This window comes from Oncorhynchus mykiss, chromosome 12 (genome assembly GCF_057628025.1).
Source record: "Oncorhynchus mykiss isolate SJ-2025 chromosome 12, ASM5762802v1, whole genome shotgun sequence".
NCBI classification, from domain to species: Eukaryota; Metazoa; Chordata; class Actinopteri; order Salmoniformes; family Salmonidae; genus Oncorhynchus; species Oncorhynchus mykiss.
In genome coordinates, this window is record NC_143033.1 from 29,942,689 (window position 1) to 29,965,499 (window position 22,811).

General features: G+C 42.1%; 1 protein-coding gene across 1 annotated transcript in view; it reads right to left on the reverse strand.

The window, feature by feature from the left end:
* Window positions 1-1,667: 1,667 nt before the first annotated feature.
* Window positions 1,668-22,811, reverse strand: part of LOC110537374 (neurite extension and migration factor-like) — an 80,323-nt gene continuing 59,179 nt past the window's right edge. Inside the window, exons 2-3 of the mRNA XM_021623375.3 lie at window positions 9,337-9,461; window positions 1,668-8,337 (exon numbers count right to left, since the gene is read on the reverse strand). Coding sequence (XP_021479050.3) covers window positions 4,340-8,337; window positions 9,337-9,412 — 4,074 coding nt within the window. The 5' untranslated portion in view covers window positions 9,413-9,461 and the 3' untranslated portion in view covers window positions 1,668-4,339. The remainder of the gene's footprint in view (window positions 8,338-9,336; window positions 9,462-22,811) is intronic.

Consider the following 22,811-nt stretch of genomic DNA (forward strand, 5'->3'; position numbering starts at 1 on the left):
ATTGAATGGTGCCATCTGCTGGACTAAGAGCTCTATCAGTCGTACTTCCTTGTGCCAAACCACTAAACATAACATAGCAATCAATAGTTTACGCCATAAAGGATTTAAAAATTGTCTGGCCTACTAATTTATCCAGATAATTGAGACTAAACAGTTTTCACTAAAACATGATGATAATTAGGCCACTAGTTTGACCGGTCCATGCAAGACTTCTAGAATCTAGAGTAGATTGGTGCGTGGGTAAAATCACTAGGGAAGCCAAGCCAGGGGGAAAAAAGCCATATTACAACATAAGTGTTGTGATAATTGTGTTGTTTGCTCTATAACCTGTTAATTCTTCTACCTTGTTGCCACCGTGATATATAGGCCTAAGGCCGAGACAATAAGAAAACACAGTGGTAGAACAAATTCAACCACATCTTTGTTTCATCACAAAACCAGAGATCAACCTCTGTCTGGTGGAGTCCACAAAGCATATTGCATGTAATAAACAGTTGGTCAATGAAGTTGATGTTTCCAGCACTACTAAACAACTATTGATTTAGAATACCGGAGTTGCTGCAAGTCGCCAAGAAATCAGGAGCTGCCTCCACTATTCCAGGATCATTTCAACTCAAACATGTCAACATCATCAAATTACCTATGCTTAATCTAATTCAGTGACAACTAAAAGATTCCAAAAACAACAATGTAGTCCAATCAACGTAAACTAAATATCATGTGGCTTTCCATGGTACTGATTTATCTGTGTGTGTGTGTGTGTGTGTGTGTGTGTGTGTGTGTGTGTGTTTATGTATGTAAGTAGAAAAAACATGTTGACTCACCCTAATGCCATTGCCATCCTCCTCTCTTTCATGGATCAGAATCGCCATTGTAATCATTGGCCAGTACGGAGAATTAAGTAAAACCACAAGTTCAAATCCTTATCTCCATCCATGGCTAATTTAGGGCAGGGTCAATTTTAGCTAGCTAGCTAGTCACCAGAGGACAACAACACAACAACATTTCTGTCTATGACTTTTGGCTATTGATGTGATTGGTGTGAAGCCAAATCCAAACTGGCTTCCCGTGACACTTTTATTTTGGTGCACTAGGACCATTCACAGTTGAGTTCACTCAGTTCGTTGATTGGCTATTATTTTATACATTTTTCTATCAAGGGAGGCCAAATTCTCACTTGCTTCCCTTGCATTCAATGACCAGACATCATCAGCTAGATGGGCTACACATACAGAAACAGAGGGGAGCTGTTTTGCACGCTCAGATGCTTTCTCCGGTGAGACACATTCAACCTCTTGTGAACTGAAGGAAAATAATGAAACACAAGAGAGATAAAAAAAATTATGTTTTTTTGTGTTTTGGTAAATTTTGGGGGAAGCCATCCATTAATATATGCCACTGGAGTAGATAGATTGTAGTCTCTCTAAACATGTGCCTATTCATCAAAGCAAATATCTGTTAATAAAAATGATATGAAGTAACATGTTTAGCATTTTGTGGAGTCCTGGGAATGAATCTATTTTCAGACATGCAAAAACATGCACAGACTACAATAAATATTTGAACATTTCTTGAAATCTTCAAGATGCATGCAACATAAGGACTGTATACATTTTCAGAAAGAGGTCGATACAGTCCCTACATTGAAGAAAATGGAGACCTCATCTGAAAGCAGCAATCAAAAGCTAATTTTTATTTTATATTTATTCCATAAACATTATTACAAAACTCAGCAAGTTACCAATATTACATTGTCACCATACAGGCTTGTCCACAAATATTTAAACCTTTGCAACAGTTACAACAAAACAAAATAATACTAGAATGATTTACATGAAAATCTATAAAACAGCAATAAAATCACAAACATGTCTTTATTTCAGTTTTCCTTTTTGTTTTATCATACTTTTTACACAGTAGCACTACACTCCCACAACAAGATTGGTCTGATTACAAAACTTCCAACAAAATGTTACAACATTTTTCCCAGTGTTTTACCCTCTTCTTTTTTGGAGTTTTTTTGTTGTCGTGTTTGTTATTTTGGTTTTTAAAACCAGAGGCATGTCATTATGCATCCCTTTCACTGCCTGTAAAGGTGAAAAAAGAGTATCCACACTCACAAATACTTCACAGCACTTTCTAAGAAAAATATACACTTAGAAAATATTTTACAAATCGGCACACTGAAAAATATACAAGATTCATCGAGGACGTCAAGAGTTCTTCTGGAATTCCTCTGACAACAACTCTGACGATATTTATAAAGCTCAATATTCTTTTCAACAAAAAAAAGGCAAAACATAATTTCAATTAATGTCAAAATCATGGCAGAATTAGGCTACATCAAACATAACAGTATCTAATACATTCATAAATAGGGCACAGAGGATTTCTTCATCCTTTTTTCAATTACCTGTAAATGAATTTGCTTTCAAGCACCTTTCCGAGGCAGCTCAACAGTGGTACATCATATACAACTCTTGTTGGAGAGGAAGTACAGTACATTCAATTGACAATGGGCAGGGATGATATAAGGCAGTCTACTCCACACCACCTGGTGGTGACACTTGTCGTGATCCCACATCTAAATGACTAGCCTGGCAACTTGGAGAAGATGGAGGGGAAGGGGGGTTGCGAGAGACAAAGGTCTTCACAATAAATATTGAGCTCTGATGGATAATATCAATTTATGTCAATTGAAATAAATTGTAGAAATGTAATATAGAGCTCCATGTTGGTGCAGTGGTAGGTGAATGCATGAGATTACATGAATCTGTGTGTTAATCTTGAATATAGTACAAATGCAAACCTCAAGATTTTGAGCGCTTGGGACTATAAGGTTCTATCTGCAAAAATATGATTCTGAGATAATTGGCTTTAAAGTTCCGAACCCTCATTGGTTTCAGTGGTGTCAGCAATTTTTATCTTCTATTCTTTTGAACTTTAACAACATGAATTGGTGTATTTACAGTACTATATATGTAGAGAACATTGAACAGATCAAGGCTATGCCAATAACTACATTTGGACAAAAATGCAGATAGAACCTTGTAGTCCGATGATCTTGATTTAATTAACCCGTTAGAGCATATTTAATCCCCTTCTCTGTATCTCCATGCTGGCTGTTGATTTTGAGTTCAGATGGCAATCATTTCAGAAGAATGTATGAAAGAAAAGACAGTCATTTGCATTTTGGTAAAATGTGTATCACTGTCAGCTGCAGGTGCTTGGCAAACGGAATAGATCCCAAGTGTAAGATTTCTGGAATGTCGACCGGCCACCATAGTCCAGAACCCCCACCGCACAACCGTAACCAAAAGAACATGAAACAGCCAATATACATACAGATAGAAAATGTTTATACAGGTACTTGATCAACGTTTGGCACATTAATTCCATTTTCAACATTATAATTATTGTCATATTCTGCAAATAGTGCATATGTCTCTGTACAATAGCATTAACAAATTGCAATTTTGGGTACTTACTCCACTTACCCTCCCACCAACTCTCCCCAAACCATGGCAATAAGCCAATGACAAATAATACCATTTAAAGATATTAATACAACTAGGACAGTTTGATAAATTTGTCTTATTGTTAATACAAAAAGAGTCCCTTTTTTAATTCTGAAAAGTCTGGTTCCCAGCAGAACAGTGATACAGTTCTCCAACACCAGCGGAACATCCACAACTGGAATGGCAGGGTGATATCAGTAATGATAGGATAGGCCTACTGTAACTGTTCACTTATGACTCACTCCACTCTCTCTTCTTACACTGAAGAAAACCACTGTCTGAATGTAAGGACGGACAACCTTTGAACTGGGATTTTATTTTGTGGAGAGCCACAGATGGAATTTTGACATTATTAAGATGGGGCAAGCTGTTCTGCTGAAATGGAGAAATGAAAACACAAAGCAAACCACTAAGTATCACAAAAAAATATTTTCAAAGCAGTTTCAAGGCAATCTTTCTTATTATACAAAAGTCTAACCTAAAGTAACAAAAAACAAAACAATCTAAAGACCAAGAAAGGTGAATCAAGCAGCAGTCAGAAACAAAATGGAGCCACGGTAGTTTGAAAACCCAGTCAAGCTGAAGACAATCAATCACTCAATAGGTAGCTTCTTGGGAACAAATAAAATCTTACATGCAAGTTATTTCGGCTCTATTTAGGGTAAAATAAGCAGGTGGGGTAGTCAAGGTTAATGTCTTTGCCATGCAACACTTGGATTTAAGTCAAAAAGGGAGAGCTGTAAGGGAACCCAGGGAACTGAGCAAGGGGCAGGAGGAAATAGAGTGAGTGGGACATATTTTGCAGCCACCGGTACAAAATATTACCTCAGTTTCTCATAAGAGGCCATCAGAGCTACGTTCTTGCTCGAGTCCCGCTTCCCTGTATTGTTTTCGTCTCGAGCAAATTTTGCACCGGTTTTGTGACGGTACATTTTCTTGTGTGCGGGCCCACAGATGCCAGGTATACCGAGGCTGGACTTGTTAAACATGTTGCAGTCCAGCATGAGAGGGGGGAAGAAGGGGTTTGAAGGAATTAACTTGGCTTGGTTTTTGGCTCCCATGCCCGTTGCCTTCCTGCCCCTTCCTGCCACAGGGGAGGTGGTATAACCACCCTTTTTCCTGACATTAGCTGTTGTTCCCGCCAGGATTTTAAGTGTCTTAGTTTTAAGGCTGTTGGCATCTGGAGGCTGACAGAGTCCAGACATGGGGTCCCACAGTGGCTCGATTGACACCTTCATAAACCTCTGGACCTCTGCCATACCAGAGGCTATGTTGGACAGGATGTTGGAGGGCTCTTCAAACTCTCGCTGGTCGTCATCCACAGGACTGTTGTTGTTGCCGTCTGCCCAGCCCCCGCCATGCTCCTCCAGTAAAGGCCAGTCTTCTGACAGTCCAGCAAGGCCTTCACTTTCTTCACCTTTTGCATTTGCCTTTGCATCAAGCAGGGCTTTTAGCTTTTTGGATGAACTAGAATTCTGTCTAGGGGCTTTGTTCTTCTCTGTCTTGGGGGCCCTTGGAGCCTTAGTTTTCTGTTTACTGGTTGTTTTCCTTTTTGACTTGGGACCTTTAATTCGACCTCCGATGGATTCGGGCTGCTCATCAAAGACGTTGGGGCCATCAACCTTACATGTGCCGTCATTATCATTGAAAGTATGGAACTGGAACTGATGATTGTTTATCGCTCTGCCATCATGGTTTTGTGTTGGCAGGACATTACAGTCCCACTTAGTCCCATCAGGTGTAGCTGAGAGAGTCATGTCTCCTGTCTCTCCCTGAAACTCCCTGGCCTTTCCTAGGCTTTCCCTCATTTCTGTCCCCATCACCTGTGGGGAGAGATTTGGTGTGTCGGGTGGCGACATCTCTGACAACGGCGAGTGCCTGAACTTATCGGGGGTGAAGTTGGAGATGTCCAGTAGGTCTGTAGACTCCCTGAGGGGAGTGATTTCATCGGTACTTTGCTGGATCACCAGTTTGGGACTGCAGTGGGCCAAGAAGTTCTTGTTCACATCCTCTTCACTCTCCTTCTCACAGGACTTGAGACTCATAGAGCTGTAGTTGCTGGAGGTGGCAGACAGTGAACTCATAGAGTCATAGCTGGCCAGCCTGCCGTTCTCTGTGTTTAGAGTGACTCTATGGAACTGCACCTGTTCCCCTTCAGCTAACAGGCTGACTTTTAGGCCTGAGTCTAGTCCTGGTGGCTCCTCAGGTAAATATGCCTTATCATACAGAAGTCTGTTGCCATCTACATTGACTTGACTATATCCTAACAACGGCAAGTTGTTTGTCATTGGCAAAGAAATGGTGCTGGAAAAGCCAGAAGGTTCAGGTTTAATATCAGGTGTAAATGATAAATGTTTACCTTCAGACTGCCATGATGTGTGAGTGAAGTTTGGCTCCATTTGATTGGAGCAGTTAGAGGGAGATTGTTGGAGCTCAGACTCTGAGGGTGGGGATAGAACACAGCTCTGGGCCAGCTGTAGGTTAGTGAATGGATTCTCCTCCTGGGAGAGGCCATGAGGAAACTGCTGTCGGGGATGCTGCTGATGCTGCTGTGAGTAATATGTCAGCCCAGTGTTACTGGATGAGTCAGAGGCCTCTAGTAATGTCTGCAGGTAGCCTCCAGGGATGACATGTAGACCACTATTCACATTTACAGGATGGGTCAATATACTGGAAGGGGAGCAGGGGACTGGTGTAAAAGGGGACTTTTCATTGGGGTCGACACTCAGAGTGGAGTCATCACAAAGTTGGGGGCTGCCTGCAGTGGAGTAAACTATGTCAGTGTGCTGATTTGGGGATAGTGGGCCAACCTCTTGTAGCTGTATCACAGTTTTACCATCCTCCCGCTGAGCCTCGTTCATTTTTTTCAACCTCAGTCTGGCCTCGCTTTTAAATTTCCTTATTTGCACAGTCTTATTCCCAAGTCTTTTCCCCTCCCTCTCTAGCGATCTGCTTTTTCCTGTCACACTGCCTTGGTCTAATCTAGCAGCACAGTCAGAGGTCGTTGTTGTTATAGATTCCATATCTGTACAGGCAGCTTCATCCTCAGCTGCGCCCACCTCTTGCTTGTGATCGGTGAGGTTTGGCGAGAGCTTTACAGCGTGAATTCTTTGAATCCGGACTCTATTTGCAATCCTGTATTTTCTTTTTGTCAGGCTCGAATTAAGGGAACGCCTGCAGCCATTTGGAAATGTGTTTTTATCACCAGCAGCCAGCATGCGCTGCTCCTGCATTTCCTGGCGCCTCTTTTGCCAGTAGTCCTTCAGAGGAGCCATTCTCTGGTACTTATGAACTAAGTCCTTACTTAAGCTTACTGTTGTCTCTGATGTGTCAATTTTGCCAAGCTTTAATAACATGTGCTTCTCCCCTTTAAATCGGTTTATGATGATGTATTTGATTATCACCGGAGGCTCTTTTCGTGAGGATTTTCTCCTCTTCTTTGGACACCAGTCGTCATCCTCCTCTTTTTTTGTACCCACCGTCTGCTTGTCTTTTTTCTCTGTGTTCCTCTCGCTCTCGATAGAATCCACGTCGTACAGATAGTCGTCGCTGTATCTGACTTTCCTCTTGGACCTCAGCCCATAGCTCAGCTGGCTGGAGGAGCTGGAGTTCTCCCTGGAGAGGAAGCAGTGTTTCTGTTTGGTCTGGCAGGTGTCAAGGGAGGATCCAGTACAGGAGCTGTCATCGCTGTACTCTCCAGAGTCCACTGTGGAATTGTTGAAGTCAAACAGGTAGCTGCTCTCTGGACTGACATTCGGTGTCACCTCAGCAGAGCTGCTGCTGTTGTTTTTGTCAACCTTTTCTCCAGCCGCCCAGACTTCAACTATCTCTCCCTTCACCTGTGCCCCTTCAGCTCCCTTCTTCACTGTTCCCTCACCCTCCTTTTTGGCCACGACACTTGGGAAGAAGTTGAACTGGGTTTCCTCCTGAATGGGGTTGGTCTTTTCTCGGACGTTGTCCTGGAAGGACTCGTAGCGGATCTTCAGCGAGCACACGTCACTGCCCAGGGTGGAATCCTCGTCCTCATCATCAAACATGTAGTTGTCTACGTCCTCTTCTGAGAAGAGGTTGACAGAGAGCTCGTTCTTAGAGCAGAGGTCCAGCAGCTCGATCTTACTCTCGCTGATAAAGGACTCAAAGCAGCCCCAGTCCTGGCTGGAGTTGGCCAGTAGAGCCTCCTCACCATTGCACTTGTCCAGGAGCAGGCCTTCGTAGATACTCTTCGACGTGGCGTCCTCCGAGTCGCTGTCCTCCACTGACTTCTCATCATCTGTCTTCTCCTCTGCCCTGATCTTGTGCTCTGGGTAGCTGAGGAGCTGGTCTGAGAGCAGCTGATCCCCGTAGCGGATACCATCCCCAGAACTCATGCACTGCATGGCCATGTCAGGACAGGAGACAGGACAGGGGTCATAGTCCCGGCCCAGGTCCAGCCCTGGCTCAGGCTCAGTAGCGTCCTTGGTCTCGATGAAACAGCCCAGGCATGTGCGGCTTTGTGGCATGAGGCAGTCCCCTCCAGACAGGGCTGATACACTCCCTACCTCCATTATTGTGAAAGCTGCTTTGTTACTACAGTCCTCTGGAAGAGCCCAGGGACTCACCTCTTTTGTTGTGCAAGAGGAGGTGTGGGAGATGGCATGGATAGAAGAGGAGTCATCAGTGGTAGTGGTGGTGATGCTGGGCTCAGAGGTCTCTGTTGGGCTGAGGGGTGAGAATGGGTTCAGTGAGGTCCTCTCACTCTCATGGCCTCCTTTTGGTTGATTGGCTGTTGGTGAGATGGCGGTGCTGTCTGGCTGCAGATGACTGTCCTGGATGTGTGATTCTATAGAGCAGAACAGAGAGATGATATCAGATAATAACTAATTCACCAGTGAACTCACTGATGGACAATGTGAGAGTACTTTAATATACTGTCCTATATGAGAGGACATTTTAATATACTCTACTATTTCCTATCTTTAATCATTTTTCATTTTCAGCTCAATGTATGTTCCTAGCCTCTCTTACAGTTGATAAAATGTACAGGTCGTTTTTTTTTTAAACAGGCTGCACAAAGTAATCCTTTTGTACAAAGACAAGGAATAATATAGCTAATTCAAGCTGAAAAGGTGAATTCTGCTTTTTATTGAGGAAAATGAAATGCTCATAATTTTCTCATCATTGTGTTTCTTGTGCTTTATAATTTGTGATAAGAATACATTGAGAATAAAATACTCAATAGAAAGTAATGGGACAATTATAGTGGAAATATACCATTAGCCTATTTTTCACTCTTAAATAAGGCCTCTGCACTGCCTCTTCTATTACTCTGGTTCATGTATTTAAAGGATACATGGAAGGAATGACAAACGTAATAACCTTTCCCCTGCTCTTTGTGAGTGGTCTTCCCCCTTTGACATTCAGGATCATTAGAGGTGGGAAAGGATGATAAGTACTTTCAGGAGTAAAAAATGGAGGAAAACATTCCACACGTTGGAACGTTTCTGAGCACTGAAACATTGTTCATCCATTCAGATGCAGCAAAGGTTAAGGTCACTAAATATCAAGGCTGGGGCTTCTTGCCTTTCAGTTCTGTGAAGGTAACAGGCAAACTCAATAGCAGAGGAGGTGAAAACAATGCATAGCATAAGAACTCTGTGCCTCCTTGTAACCAGCAGGACATAATGTACTGTAATAATGTGACAGCATTCCCTCTGTTCCTTAATAGAAACATTTTAAAATGCTAAAACATACAGTATGAAGTGTTGATATACACCTGAGGTGAGGAATTACATCTTGGTGTGTCCATCATTTTTTAAATTCAAGTATGAAATGTCTTTACCATTCTCATCCTCTTTGTCGATCTGTTCCAGGTTTGGAGCCAGCACAGAAAAGTTGGGTTCTTGAAAAACATCCATCAATTTAGCTTGGTTCTAGTTGTCCCTTACACTTTTGCCACTATCCAACCTGCAAAAACACAGAGAAAGAGACACATGAAAAAATAAAAACACTGGAGCTGACAAAAGGAGAAGGCTTATTATGTCATCATAACAACATACACTGTCACGTACATCTCTGTTGACCCTCGTCTTTGTCAACTACAATGTATGAAAGGCTTCAAAAGTGCCTAGGGAATGGAGATTTTATGTATGAAAATGTTAAAAAAAAAACGATATTTCTCCTCAATAACATGGCTTTTTGCCGACGATTCTATTCTTTGTTCCCCTAAAATATCTGTCCCAATCTACGGGCTATTAAGGGATATTGGACACCAATATAGGAGACTGACATATATTGTATATTGTATCTAGTAGACTTTTCAACACCTGAGCCTCAGGCTGTATGCAAATTGTAGGCAAATCCTCCTGGCCTTTTGTATATTGCTTTAATCAAGCATTTCTCAGCTCTGAAAACTCCTCAATAACTTGCTTGCTTTATGAGAATTGCTCTAAGCAAATGTCAGAAGTAACAATAGTATAAAATCACACCAACAAGATCCGATTTCTGTACCATATTCAATATTCTTAGCTCTCTAACTCTCCTGTTCACTCTTCCCCACTCCCCGTCCTCCTCCTACCATCCATTTTCTTGCAACCAAGGAGCAAAAACAAATGGCCAGATTAATGAAGATGGAGAAGAAGCAATAAGAGGTTGCATAAAATTAGCCTTCTGTCTAACGATCATGTCCAATTTAACACCTTATTAAGCCATGTTGTTTCATCTCCTGGAGGCCATTTGCGACAAAGGTTTGTGAGCCGCATGAAACAAGACTTTCTGCCAGTGCAGTGCTGACTCACTGCCAGCTGGAATGATGCTGGTAACCTGGACTGGGTCTCTGTCTCTGTGTAATTAACCTGGGTCTCTGTGTTAACCTGGCCAACCATGGGTCTTTGTGTTAACCCGACCAGCCATGGTCTTTGTGTTAACCCGACCAGCCATGGTCTTTGTGTTAACCCGACCAGCCATGGTCTTTGTGTTAACCCGACCAGCCATGGTCTTTGTGTTAACCTGACCAGCCATGGTCTTTGTGTTAACCTGACCAGCCATGGTCTTTGTGTTAACCTGACCAGCCATGGTCTTTGTGTTAACCTGACCAGCCATGGTCTCTGTGTTAACCTGACCAGCCATGGTCTTTGTGTTAACCTGACCAGCCATGGTCTCTGTGTTAACCTGACCAGCCATGGTCTCTGTGTTAACCTGACCAGCCATGGTCTTTGTGTTAACCTGACCAGCCATGGTCTTTGTGTTAACCTGACCAGCCATGGTCTTTGTGTTAACCTGACCAGCCATGGTCTCTGTGTTAACCTGACCAGCCATGGTCTTTGTGTTAACCTGACCAGCCATGGTCTCTGTGTTAACCTGACCAGCCATGGTCTCTGTGTTAACCTGACCAGCCATGGTCTTTGTGTTAACCTGACCAGCCATGGTCTTTGTGTTAACCTGACCAGCCATGGTCTTTGTGTTAACCTGACCAGCCATGGTCTTTGTGTTAACCTGACCAGCCATGGTCTCTGTGTTAACCTGACCAGCCATGGTCTTTGTGTTAACCTGACCAGCCATGGTCTCTGTGTTAACCTGACCAGCCATGGTCTTTGTGTTAAAACTGATTGGATTTGCAAAATGTCATCAGTGTATCTATTTTCATCCAACCTAAATCCAATGTCAATGTGATTTCACATTAGTTGGCAACAAAAAAAGATGGTGAACTGACGTCTATGCCAGCGGGCTGGCCATGGGTCTCAGTGTTAACCTGATCATGTCTGTGTTAACCTGACCACGGGTCTCTGTGTTAACCTGATCATGTCTGTGTTAACCTGACCACGGGTCTCAGTGTTAACCTGATCATGTCTGTGTTAACCTGACCACGGGTCTCAGTGTTAACCTGATCATGTCTGTGTTAACCTGACCACGGGTCTCTATGTTAACCTGACCACGGGTCTCTGTGTTAACCTGACCACGAGTCTCAGTGTTAACCTGACCACGGGTCTCAGTGTTAACCTGACCACGGGTCTCTGTGTTAACCTGACCACGGGTCTCTGTGTTAACCTGACCACGGGTCTCTGTGTTAACCTGACCACGGGTCTCAGTGTTAACCTGACCACGGGTCTCTGTGTTAACCTGACCACGGGTCTCAGTGTTAACCTGACCACGGGTCTCAGTGTTAACCTGACCACGGGTCTCAGTGTTAACCTGACCACGGGTCTCAGTGTTAACCTGACCACAGGTCTCAGTGTTAACCTGACCACGGGTCTCAGTGTTAACCTGACCATGGGTGTAACAGATGTCCAGCATAGACAAGAAGACTGGTCTCGGCACAAGTGTAATATATGTGATCGTGTATCGTAACTCTCTTGTGTTGTGATTTTAAAGAAAGGAATGCCCAGCCAGCGGGCCAAGTTGATTGGTGTTTGTTCTGAGGATAGACACAAGGGTTGCCCATTAGATGTGCAGTATGTTGATCGCTGTAGATTTGCGATCCATCGCTTCCATGTCAATATCAGAATGGGTATTTTGTAATCAAACATAACCATGACAAAAAGAGTACAAAATACAATAAATGTAAGTACCTGATGATAGACACAAGGAATCACATTAGATGTGCAGGACAACAGTATGTTGATGGCTGTAGTTTCATGGTTTGTCTGTTAGCATGGAAATAACTATGATTTAGCAGGGACTAATGTGACCATTACCATCTTGAGCATGTTAGCTAACTCGCTCTTACAGAAATAACATGCAAAAGCACATCCCAAGATGCTCCCAATATCTAACAGGTACTGTACACATATTCCTTCATAAAGTATTCACACTGCTTGACTTTTTCCAAATTTTGTTGCCTTACAAAGTGGGATTAAAATTGATTTAATTGTCATTCTTTGTCAACAATCCTCACAAAATATTCTAATGTGGAAGAAAATGTGGAAGAATGTGGGAGAAAAATGTGGAAGAAAAATTCTAACATTTGTAAAACATTTATGAAGTATACAGTGCCTTGCGAAAGTATTCGGCCCCCTTGAACTTTGCGACCTTTTGCCACATTTCAGGCTTCAAACATAAAGATATAAAACTGTATTTTTTTGTGAAGAATCAACAACAAGTGGGACACAATCATGAAGTGGAACGACATTTATTGGATATTTCAAACTTTTTTAACAAATCAAAAACTGAAAAATTGGGCGTGCACTGAAATTTTTTCCCATTCCTCCTTGCAAAACAGCTCGAGCTCAGTGAGGTTGGATGGAGAGCATTTGTGAACAGCAGTTTTCAGTTCTTTCCACAGATTCTCGATTGGATTCAGGTCTGGACTTTGACTTGGCCATTCTAACACCTGGATATGTTTATTTTTGAACCATTCCATTGTAGATTTTGCTTTATGTTTTGGATCATTGTCTTGTTGGAAGACAAATCTCCGTCCCAGTCTCAGGTCTTTTGCAGACTCCATCAGGTTTTCTTCCAGAATGGTCCTGTATTTGGCTCCATCCATCTTCCCATCAATTTGAACCATCTTCCCTGTCCCTGCTGAAGAAAAGCAGGCCCAAACCATGATGCTGCCACCACCATGTTTGACAGTGGGGATGGTGTGTTCAGCTGTGTTGCTTTTACGCCAAACATAACATTTTGCATTGTTGCCAAAAAGTTCAATTTTGGTTTCATCTGACCAGAGCACCTTCTTCCACATGTTTGGTGTGTCTCCCAGGTGGCTTGTGGCAAACTTTAAACAACACTTTTTATGGATATCTTTAAGAACTGGCTTTCTTCTTGCCACTCTTCCATAAAGGCCAGATTTGTGCAATATACGACTGATTGTTGTCCTATGGACAGAGTCTCCCACCTCAGCTGTAGATCTCTGCAGTTCATCCAGAGTGATCATGGGCCTCTTGGCTGCATCTCTGATCAGTCTTCTCCTTGTATGAGCTGAAAGTTTAGAGGGACGGCCAAGTCTTGGTAGATTTGCAGTGGTCTGATACTCCTTCCATTTCAATATTATCGCTTGCACAGTGCTCCTTGGGATGTTTAAAGCTTGGGAAATATTTTTGTATCCAAATCCGGCTTTAAACTTCTTCACAACAGTATCTCGGACCTGCCTGGTGTGTTCCTTGTTCTTCATGATGCTCTCTGCGCTTTTAACGGACCTCTGAGACTATCACAGTGCAGGTGCATTTATACGGAGACTTGATTACACACAGGTATTTATCATCATTAGTCATTTAGGTCAACATTGAATCATTCAGAGATCCTCACTGAACTTCTAGAGAGAGTTTGCTGCACTGAAAGTAAAGGGGCTGAATAATTTTGCACGCCCAATTTTTCAGTTTTTGATTTGTTAAAAAAGTTTGAAATATCCAATAAATGTCGTTCCACTTCATGATTGTGTCCCACTTGTTGTTGATTCTTCACAAAAAAATACAGTTTTATATCTTTATGTTTGAAGCCTGAAATGTGGCAAAAGGTCGCAAAGTTCCGTCTGCAACACAAGAAAATGTGGAAAAAGTCAAGGGGCGTGAATCATTTCTGAAGGCACTGTATACACATCAGGATATGTACGTAGTGAACTCGTACACATTGTAGAATACGTTATTTCAGAACGTGACCTACATGCTTGCATGTCAATATCAGACTGGGAAGAATGTATGTTCGCGATCCCCCCCTAACTGTAAGCATGACTAATGGAATAACACCTTATTGACATGTAAATTCAACCAACCAATAGGAATACAGAAACATTGAATACATATTTCTGCAGTGTCAAGTGGAGCTCAGGACCTGAAGCAAGGATATGCATATTATTGATACCATTTGAAACACTTTGAAGTTTGTGGAAATGTGAAATTAATGTAGGAGAATATAACACATTAGATCTGGTAAAAGATAATACATGTTTCTTTGTGTTTTTTGTTCCATCATCTTTGAAATTCAAGAGAAAGGTCACAATGTATTATTCCAGGTTATGCTCAATTTTGATTTTGGACACTAGATGGCAGCAGTGTATGTGCAAAGTTTTAGACTGATCCAATGAACCATTGCATTTCTGTTCAAAATGTTGTATCAAGTCTGCCCAAATGTACCTAATTGGTTTATTAATACATTTTCAAGTTCATAACTGTGCACTCTCCTCAAACAATATAATGTTATTGTTTCACTGTAATAGCTACTGTAAATTGGACAGAGTAGTTAGATTAACAAGAATTTAAGCTTTCTGCCCATATCAGATATGTCTATGTCCTGGGAAATGATTGTGTTACTTACAACCTTGTGCTAATCACATGTTTGCTTAACCTTCCCACGGGGGGGTGCACCGATCCTGTAGAGGTTAACCTGGCCAAGGGCCTCTGTGTTATCCTGGCCATGGTTCTCTGTCTGGCATGTCATGGCAATGGGTCTCTGTTTTACCCTGGCCACTCTTGTCTACCACTCTGCACTAATTTTACTGAAAAGACTCTGGTCTACTCTTAAGTTATCACTATGAGTCATTGGGAAGCAGAATTAAAATCTTAACCGCAGAATTGTCTTATCTCAGCACTGCGTAGAGAGAGACCACTGGAAACAGAGTAGTACAGGGAGAGAGTTTGCAGAGATATGAAACATTATCTTCAGCGGGAGATGCTCAGCATCTTTTTACAACTGAAAACAACACCTGGTGGGCCTAAGATGACAAATGCGTGAAAGTATAACTGCCAGACTTGAATCCATTACTGGCATAGAGTAGCATCTGTGGTTATCAAACCCTTGTGAGGCACATCCAATGTATTCTTTTTTAATGTATGTATGCAGAGAAAAGGAAAACAGGTCCTATCATCTGAAATGAAGGCCCAGGTTATCATAGCTCTCTCTGTACTCAGAAGAGGTCACTGTTAAACAGAAAGGATCACTGCTGATGCAGGAGAATCACCTTCACTTGTACAAGTCCACAATTACATCCACATCACCCGATCCATCTGCTGCAGTCAGGGCTCTACATGGGAGGATCTGTGACACACTGACACTGCTCTGTGCCTTTCTTCTCAGGAGGAACAACTGACTTCCCAGATAAAACACTGAATTTCATATGAACCAGATATGTTTTTCTTGAAACTTGAAATGGTTACTCTTTGTACAATGTTTTAACTACAGAAGACTTTCTGAAAGACATATCATATGGTGGTGCTAGACTACAACATAGCCAACATAACGTATGGTTGACCTGTTTCACTTAAAATAATGAAATGCTATGGATTTGTAGTAGGGCATAGCAGTATCCCATTACAGAAGTATGTTGATGTTATAGCAAATTGTAAGTCTTAAACATTCAACTTCAAAATTATACAAAGTTCTGTTTGCAAGATATAACTGAAAACTGTTGTCCTGATTAAAGAAGCAATAAAACCGGACATCTTTAGACTAGTTGAGTATCCGGAGCATCAGCATTTGTGGGTTCGAGTACAGGCTCAAAATGGCCAGAAACAAATAACTTTCTTCTGAAACTCATCAGTCTATTCTTGTTCTGAGAAAAGAAGGCTATACCATGCGAGATATTGTCAAGAAACTGAAGGTCACTGTGTACTACTCCCTTCGCAGAACAGTGCAAACTGGCCCTAACCAGAATAGAAAGAGGAGTGGGAGGCCCCGGTGCACAACTGAGCAAGAGAACAAGTACATTAGAGTGTCTAGTTTGTGAAACAGATGTCTCACAAGTCTTCAACTGGCAGTTTCATTAAATAGTACCCGCAAAACACCAGTCTCAACGTCAACAGCAAAGAGGCGACTCCGGGATGCTGGCCTTCTAGGCAGAGTTGCTAAGAAAATGCCATATCTCAGACTGGTCAATAAAAAGAAAATATTAAGATGGGCAAAAGAACACAGACACTGGACAGGGGAACTCTGCCTAGAAGGCCAGCATCCCGGAGTCGCCTCTTCACTGTTGACGTTGAGACTGGTGTTTTGTGGGTACTATTTAATGAAACTGCCAGTTGAGGACTTGTGAGGTGTCTGTTTCTCAAAGGCGTGATTGAGTGATGAGTTGCTGATAATGGGCCTTTGTACGCCTATGTAGATATTGCTTTAAAAATCAGCCGTTTCCAGCTACAATAGTCATTTACAACATTAACAATGTCTACACTGTATTTCTGATCAATTTGATGTTATTTTAATGGACCAAAAATGTGATTTCCTTTCAAAAACAAGGACATTTCTGAGTGACCCCAAACTTTTGAACGGTAGTGAACATTATACTGCTTCCTACATACACACATTCCTTTGCTTGAAGCCATATTGAGAAATATGAGTAAAAACAGTGCTCTTACTTAGCTGCTAAGCAAGTGAATAAAAAATAATCTCCTGAAATGTTGATTATTGGATCATTTGCTTGAGTCCACGTTCAGTATGGTAACACCCTTACTAGACCGGCCCCATTGCGTGCACAAGCGTAGCAAAATAAATGTACACATACATGTTATTCAATAATTTCATCCAAACTGCTTGCGCGCGTTAACGAGCGTCTGCATAGCCAGGCGCTTAAATAGAACCTGGTTCTAGTAGAGGCGCTTCACGTGCTGCAAGTCCCCTCCTTGCTGTATATCACGAAGATACAAACCCACGAGGATAGATTAATCAAATATAACTAACTAAAAACGAAATAGGTTTACCTTTTTATCTGTGGATTAAGGGTCCGAGAAGAGAAACAAGATTATGTAAAACTCCAGATAAAATTCTACAAAGAACCAGCTAAAAAGAGGACCATATCCATGTCAGGGAAAATAACAACAGAATGTTCATCTCCCAGGACATCAATGTTACCCGACAGTACCTTCAGAAAGTATTCAGACCACTTCGGTACTTTGTTGAAGCCCCTTCGGCAGCGATTACAGCATCGAGTCTTCTAGGGTATGACGCTACAAGCTTGGCACACCTGTATTTGGGGAGTTTCTCCCATTCTTCTCTGCAGATCCTCTCAAGCTCTGTCAGGTTGGATGGGGAGCGTTGCTGCACAGCTATTTTCAGGTCTCTCCAGAGATGTTCGATCGGGTTCAAGTCTGGGCTCTAGCTGGGCACTCCTGTGTTGTTTTGGCTGTGTGCTTAAGGTCGTGGCCTGTTGGAAGGTGAACCTTCGCCCCAGTCTAAGGTCCGGAGCAGGTTTCATCAAGGATCTCACAGTACTTTGCTCCGTTCATCTTTTCCTCGATCCTGACTAGTCTCACAGTCCCTGTCGTTTTAAAACATCCCCACAGCACAATGCTGCCAACACCATGCTTCACTGTAGAGATGGTGCCAGGTTTCCTCCAGACGTAACGCTTGGTATTCAGGCCAAATAGTTCAATCTTGGTTTCATCAGACCAGAGAATCTTGTTTATCATGGTTAGAGAGTCTATTGGTGCCTTTTAGCAAACTTTTACTGAGGAGTGGCTTCCGTCTGACCACTCTACCATAAAGGCCTGATTGGTGGAGTGCTGCAGAGATGGTTGTCCTTCTGGAAGGTTCTCCCATTTCCACAGAGGAACTCTAGAGATCTGTCAGAGTGACCATCGGGTTCTTCGTCACCTCCCTGACCAAGGCCCTTCTCCCCCGATTGCTTAGTTTGGCCAGGCGGCCAGCTCTAGGAAGAGTCTTGGTGGTTCAAAACTTCTTCCATTTAAGAATGATGGAGGCCAATGTGTTCTTGGGGACCTTCAATGTTTCAGAAATGTTTTGGTACCCTTCCCCAGATCTGCGCCTCAACACAATCCTGTCTCGGAGCTCTACGGACAATTCCTTCGACCTCATGGCTTGGTTTTTGCTCTGACATGCACTGTCGACTGTGGGACCTTATATTTTCAGGTGTATGCCTTTCCAAATCATGTCCAATCAATTGAATTTACCACAGGTGGACTCCAATCAAGTTGTAGAAACATCTCAAGGATGATCAATGGAAACAGGATGCACCTGAGTTCAATTTTGAGTCTATTAGCAATGGGTCTGAATACTTATGTAAATAAGGTATTTCAGTTTTTTATTTTATACATTTGCATTTGCATTTATTGCATTTATTGTGTGTAGATTGCTGAGGATTTAAAAAAATATAATCCATTTTAGAATAAGGATGTAACGTAACAAAATGTGGAAAAAGTCAAGAGTACTGTAGTTGTGGCTAGCCCCCCCCCCCCCCCCCCTCCTTACTAGATCTGACTTTGCTGATAGCTACCTTATTGACGAAAAAATGTATTTACAATGACTGTGATATATGGTTGTCCCACCTAGCTCTCTTAAGATGAATACACTAACTGTAAGTCACTCTGGATAAGATGTAAATGTAAACACTTGAAATTCAACACAAATAAAACAACCAGCAGCACCAATGATACCATCGCTGTACATTACTTGAATTTAGAAGCCATTCCAATAGTGCAGTGTTTTAAACCTGTGATAATCAAACCTTCCATACATATCAGGAGGATTGTCAAGGCCAAGGAGGAGCTGCTGTTTTTCATATCAAAGCAGCTAATATAAATTCTGATAACAGAAGCTCTAATCCGTAAATCCATAATAGCACTTTATTGTGACTTCCACAAACAGCTTAGAAGGGCAGCATACATTTTTATTGAACAGGTGTACTACAGGATTTCAAAGGCCATCTGGGCGAGGGGCAACCTTGTACTGGAAATACAGAGTAGACAGGTAGGTTGCAGAGGTGGAAAACCTGCAGTGGAAAACTGGAGGTACTGAGGAGGAAAATATGTTTTATGCTTTTTATTGGTTATTTATTACCCCGACCTATACCATTACTTTGAGCATGTCCCTTCTGTCTTGCATCATATCATAATTCATTTAATCTTCTTGCGTGATGGATGGACAACCCGCGCAGACTCAAATTGACTGTCACACTTAGAGTACTAACTGTATATACACACATTATGTGTGCGAGAGTGTCTGGTTTTCAACCTGGGGTACTGCAGGTGGTCTAGCCTTGTAAAAAATCCAGAAAATCACATTGTATGATTTTTTATGAATTTATTTGCAAATTATGGTGGAAAATAAGTATTTGGTCACCTACAAACAAGCAAGTTTTCTGGCTCTCACAGATCTGTAACTTCTTCTTTAAGAGGCTCCTCTGTCCACCACTCGTTACCTGTATTAATGGCACCTGTTTGAACTTATTATCAGTATAAAAGACACCTGTCCACAACCTCAAACAGTCACACTCCAAACTCCACTATGGCCAAGACCAAAGAGCTGTCAAAGGACACCAGCAACAAAATTGTAGACCTGCACCAGGCTGGGAAGACTGAATCTGCAATAGGTAAGCAGCTTGGTTTGAAGAAATCAACTGTGGGAGCAATTATTAGGAAATGGAAGACATACAAGAACACTGATAATCTCCCTCGATCCCCGTGGGGTCAAAATGATCACAAGAACGGTGAGCAAAAATCCCAGAACCACATGGGGGGACCTAGTGAATGACCTGCAGAGAGCTGGGACCAAAGTAACAAAGCCTACCATCAGTAACACACTACGCCGCCAGGGACTCAAATCCTGCAGTGCCAGAGGTGTCCACCTGCTTAAGCCAGTACATGTCCAGGCCCATCTGAAGTTTGCTAGAGAGCATTTGGATGATCCAGAAGAAGATTGGGAGAATGTCATATGGTCAGATGAAACCAAAATATAACTTTTTGGTAAAAACTCAACTCGTCGTGTTTGGAGTACAAAGAATGCTGAGTTGCATCCAAAGAACACCATACCTACTGTGAAGCATGGGGGTGGAAACATCATGCTTTGGGGCTGTTTTTCTGCAAAGGCACCAGGACGACTGATCCGTGTAAAGGAAAGAATGAATGGGGCCATGTATCGTGAGATTTTGAGTGAAAACCTCCTTCCATCAGCAAGGGCATTGAAGATGAAACGTGGCTGGGTCTTTCAGCATGACAATGATCCCAAACACACCGCCCGGGCAACGAAGGAGTGGCTTCGTAAGAAGCATTTCAAGGTCCTGGAGTGTCCTAGCCAGTCTCCAGATCTCAACCCCATAGAAAATCTTTCCAGGGAGTTGAAAGTCCGTGTTGCCCAGCAACAGCCCCAAAACATCACTGCTCTAGAGGAGATCTGCATGGAGGAATGGGCCAAAATACCAGCAACAGTGAGTGAAAACCTTGTGAAGACTTACAGAAAACGTTTGACCTCTGTCATTGCCAACAAAGGGTATATAACAAAGTATTGAGATAAACTTTTATTATTGACCAAATACTTATTTTCCACCATAATTTGCAAATAACTTAATTAAAAATCCTACAATGTGATTTTTCCCTCATTTTGTCTGTCATAGTTGAATTGTACCTATGATGAAAATTACAGGCCTCTCTCATCTTTTTAAGTGGGAGAACTTGCACAATTGGTGGCTGACTAAATACTTTTTTGCCCCACTGTATTTTACTTTGTAAGGACTGAATGCTCAGGCTACCAAGCTTGCTAGGACTTCAATTAGCACTGACGTGTGAAGCGAGAAGTGTCGAAGCCTTTGAGCCCAACAAATGGCAGGCTACGCCACCCAAATCCAGAGGCCTTGAAGCCCCCTCCTGCTGTTCAGAGACCATCCACTGGCATTTCCTACAAGAACTCCAGAAATAAAAGCTTCTCCCAAGTGGGTGTGACACCTACTCCCGTTTCCTGCTGCACTGCTGCTTGGATTCCACCTGGCGATCTGTTCACCGTCTGCCCTGGTTGTCTCACCTCAAAAAACTTGAATGAACTTTAACGAGAATCAGCTTGATCCCCCTCTGTCGAAGACGCTTGGACCTTCTTTTTTGATATTTTCAGTGGTTTGACTGTGATCTTGCAGAGTTACTCCACCACAATAATTGCATTTGGCAAAATGCTCGGCACACGCATACTTGGGCTGAGAATGATAAATAAGTGCACTCAGGTTATCCGGAAAGGCCAAAGTTAGTTACTTTAAGGAGCAGTTCTCTCTCTGTGGGTCTAACCCCAAGAAGTTCTGGAAAACTGTTAAAGACCTGGAGAGTAAACCCTCCTCCTTGCAGCTGCCCATGTCCCTTAAAGTTGATGATGTGGTTGTTATTGACAAGAAGCACATGACTAAACTCTTTAATCACCACTTCATTAAGTCAGGATTCCTATTTGACTCAGCCATGCCTCCTTGCCCGTCCAACATTTCCTCATCTCCCACCCCTTCTAATGCGACTATCCCCAATGCTTCTCCATCTTTTCCCCCTGCCCCGCTACAAAGTTTACCCTGCAGGCAGTCATTGAGTCCGAGGTGCTAAAGGAGCTCCTTAAACTTGACCCTAAAAAAACATCTGGGTCAGATGGTTTAGACCCTTTCTTCTTTAAAGTTGCTGCCCCTATCATCACCAAGCCCATCTCCGACCTTTTTAACCTGTCTCTCCTTTATGGGGAGGTTCCCATTGCTTGCAAGGCAGCCACAGTTCATCCTTTATTTGAAGGGGGAGATCAAGCTGATCCTAACTGCTATAGGCCTATTTCTATTTTGCCCAGTTTATCAAAAGTGTTGGAAAAACCTGTCAATAACCAACTGACTAGCTTTCTTGATGTCTATATTATTCTCTCTGGTATGCAATCTGGTTTCCGCTCAGGTTATGGATGTGTCACTGCAACCTTAAAGGTCCTCAATGATGTCACCAGTGCCCTTGACTCTTAAGAAATGTTGTGTTGCCATTTTTATTGACTTGGCCAAATCTTTTGATATGGTAGACCATTCCATTCTTGTGGGCCGGTTAAGGAGTATTGGTGTCTCTGAGGGGTCTTTGGCCTGGTTTGCTAACTACCTCTCTCAATGAGTGCCCAATAATGTTTGTAACATATTTTGTGCTGCTACCATGTTGTTGTCATGTTGTGTTGTCATGTGTTTCTGCCTTGCTATGTTGTTGTCTTAGGTCTCTCTTTATGTAGTGTTGTCTTTCTTGTCGTGATGTGTTTTTTGTCCTATATATATATATATATATATATATATATATATATATATATATATATATATATATATATATATATATATATATATATTTTTTTTTTTTTACAATTTTTTTTACATTTATTTGATTGTTAATCCCAGCCCCCTCCCCGCACGAGGCCTTTTGCCTTTTGGTAGACCGTCATTGTAAATAAGAATTTGTTTTTAACTGACTTGCCTAGTTAAATAAAGGTTAAATCAAAATAAATAAATAAGCAATTTTACATTAATTTTCACAATGCAAATCGTTTAAAATAATAACAAAATTATTGACTCACTGATAAAACTGACTCCAAATTTGACCACCAATATATTTTATGTTTAAAAAAATCTGCGAATTCGTGAATGGTGGTCTTCAAGAGCTTTTGGCTGTGATTTGGTGGTCT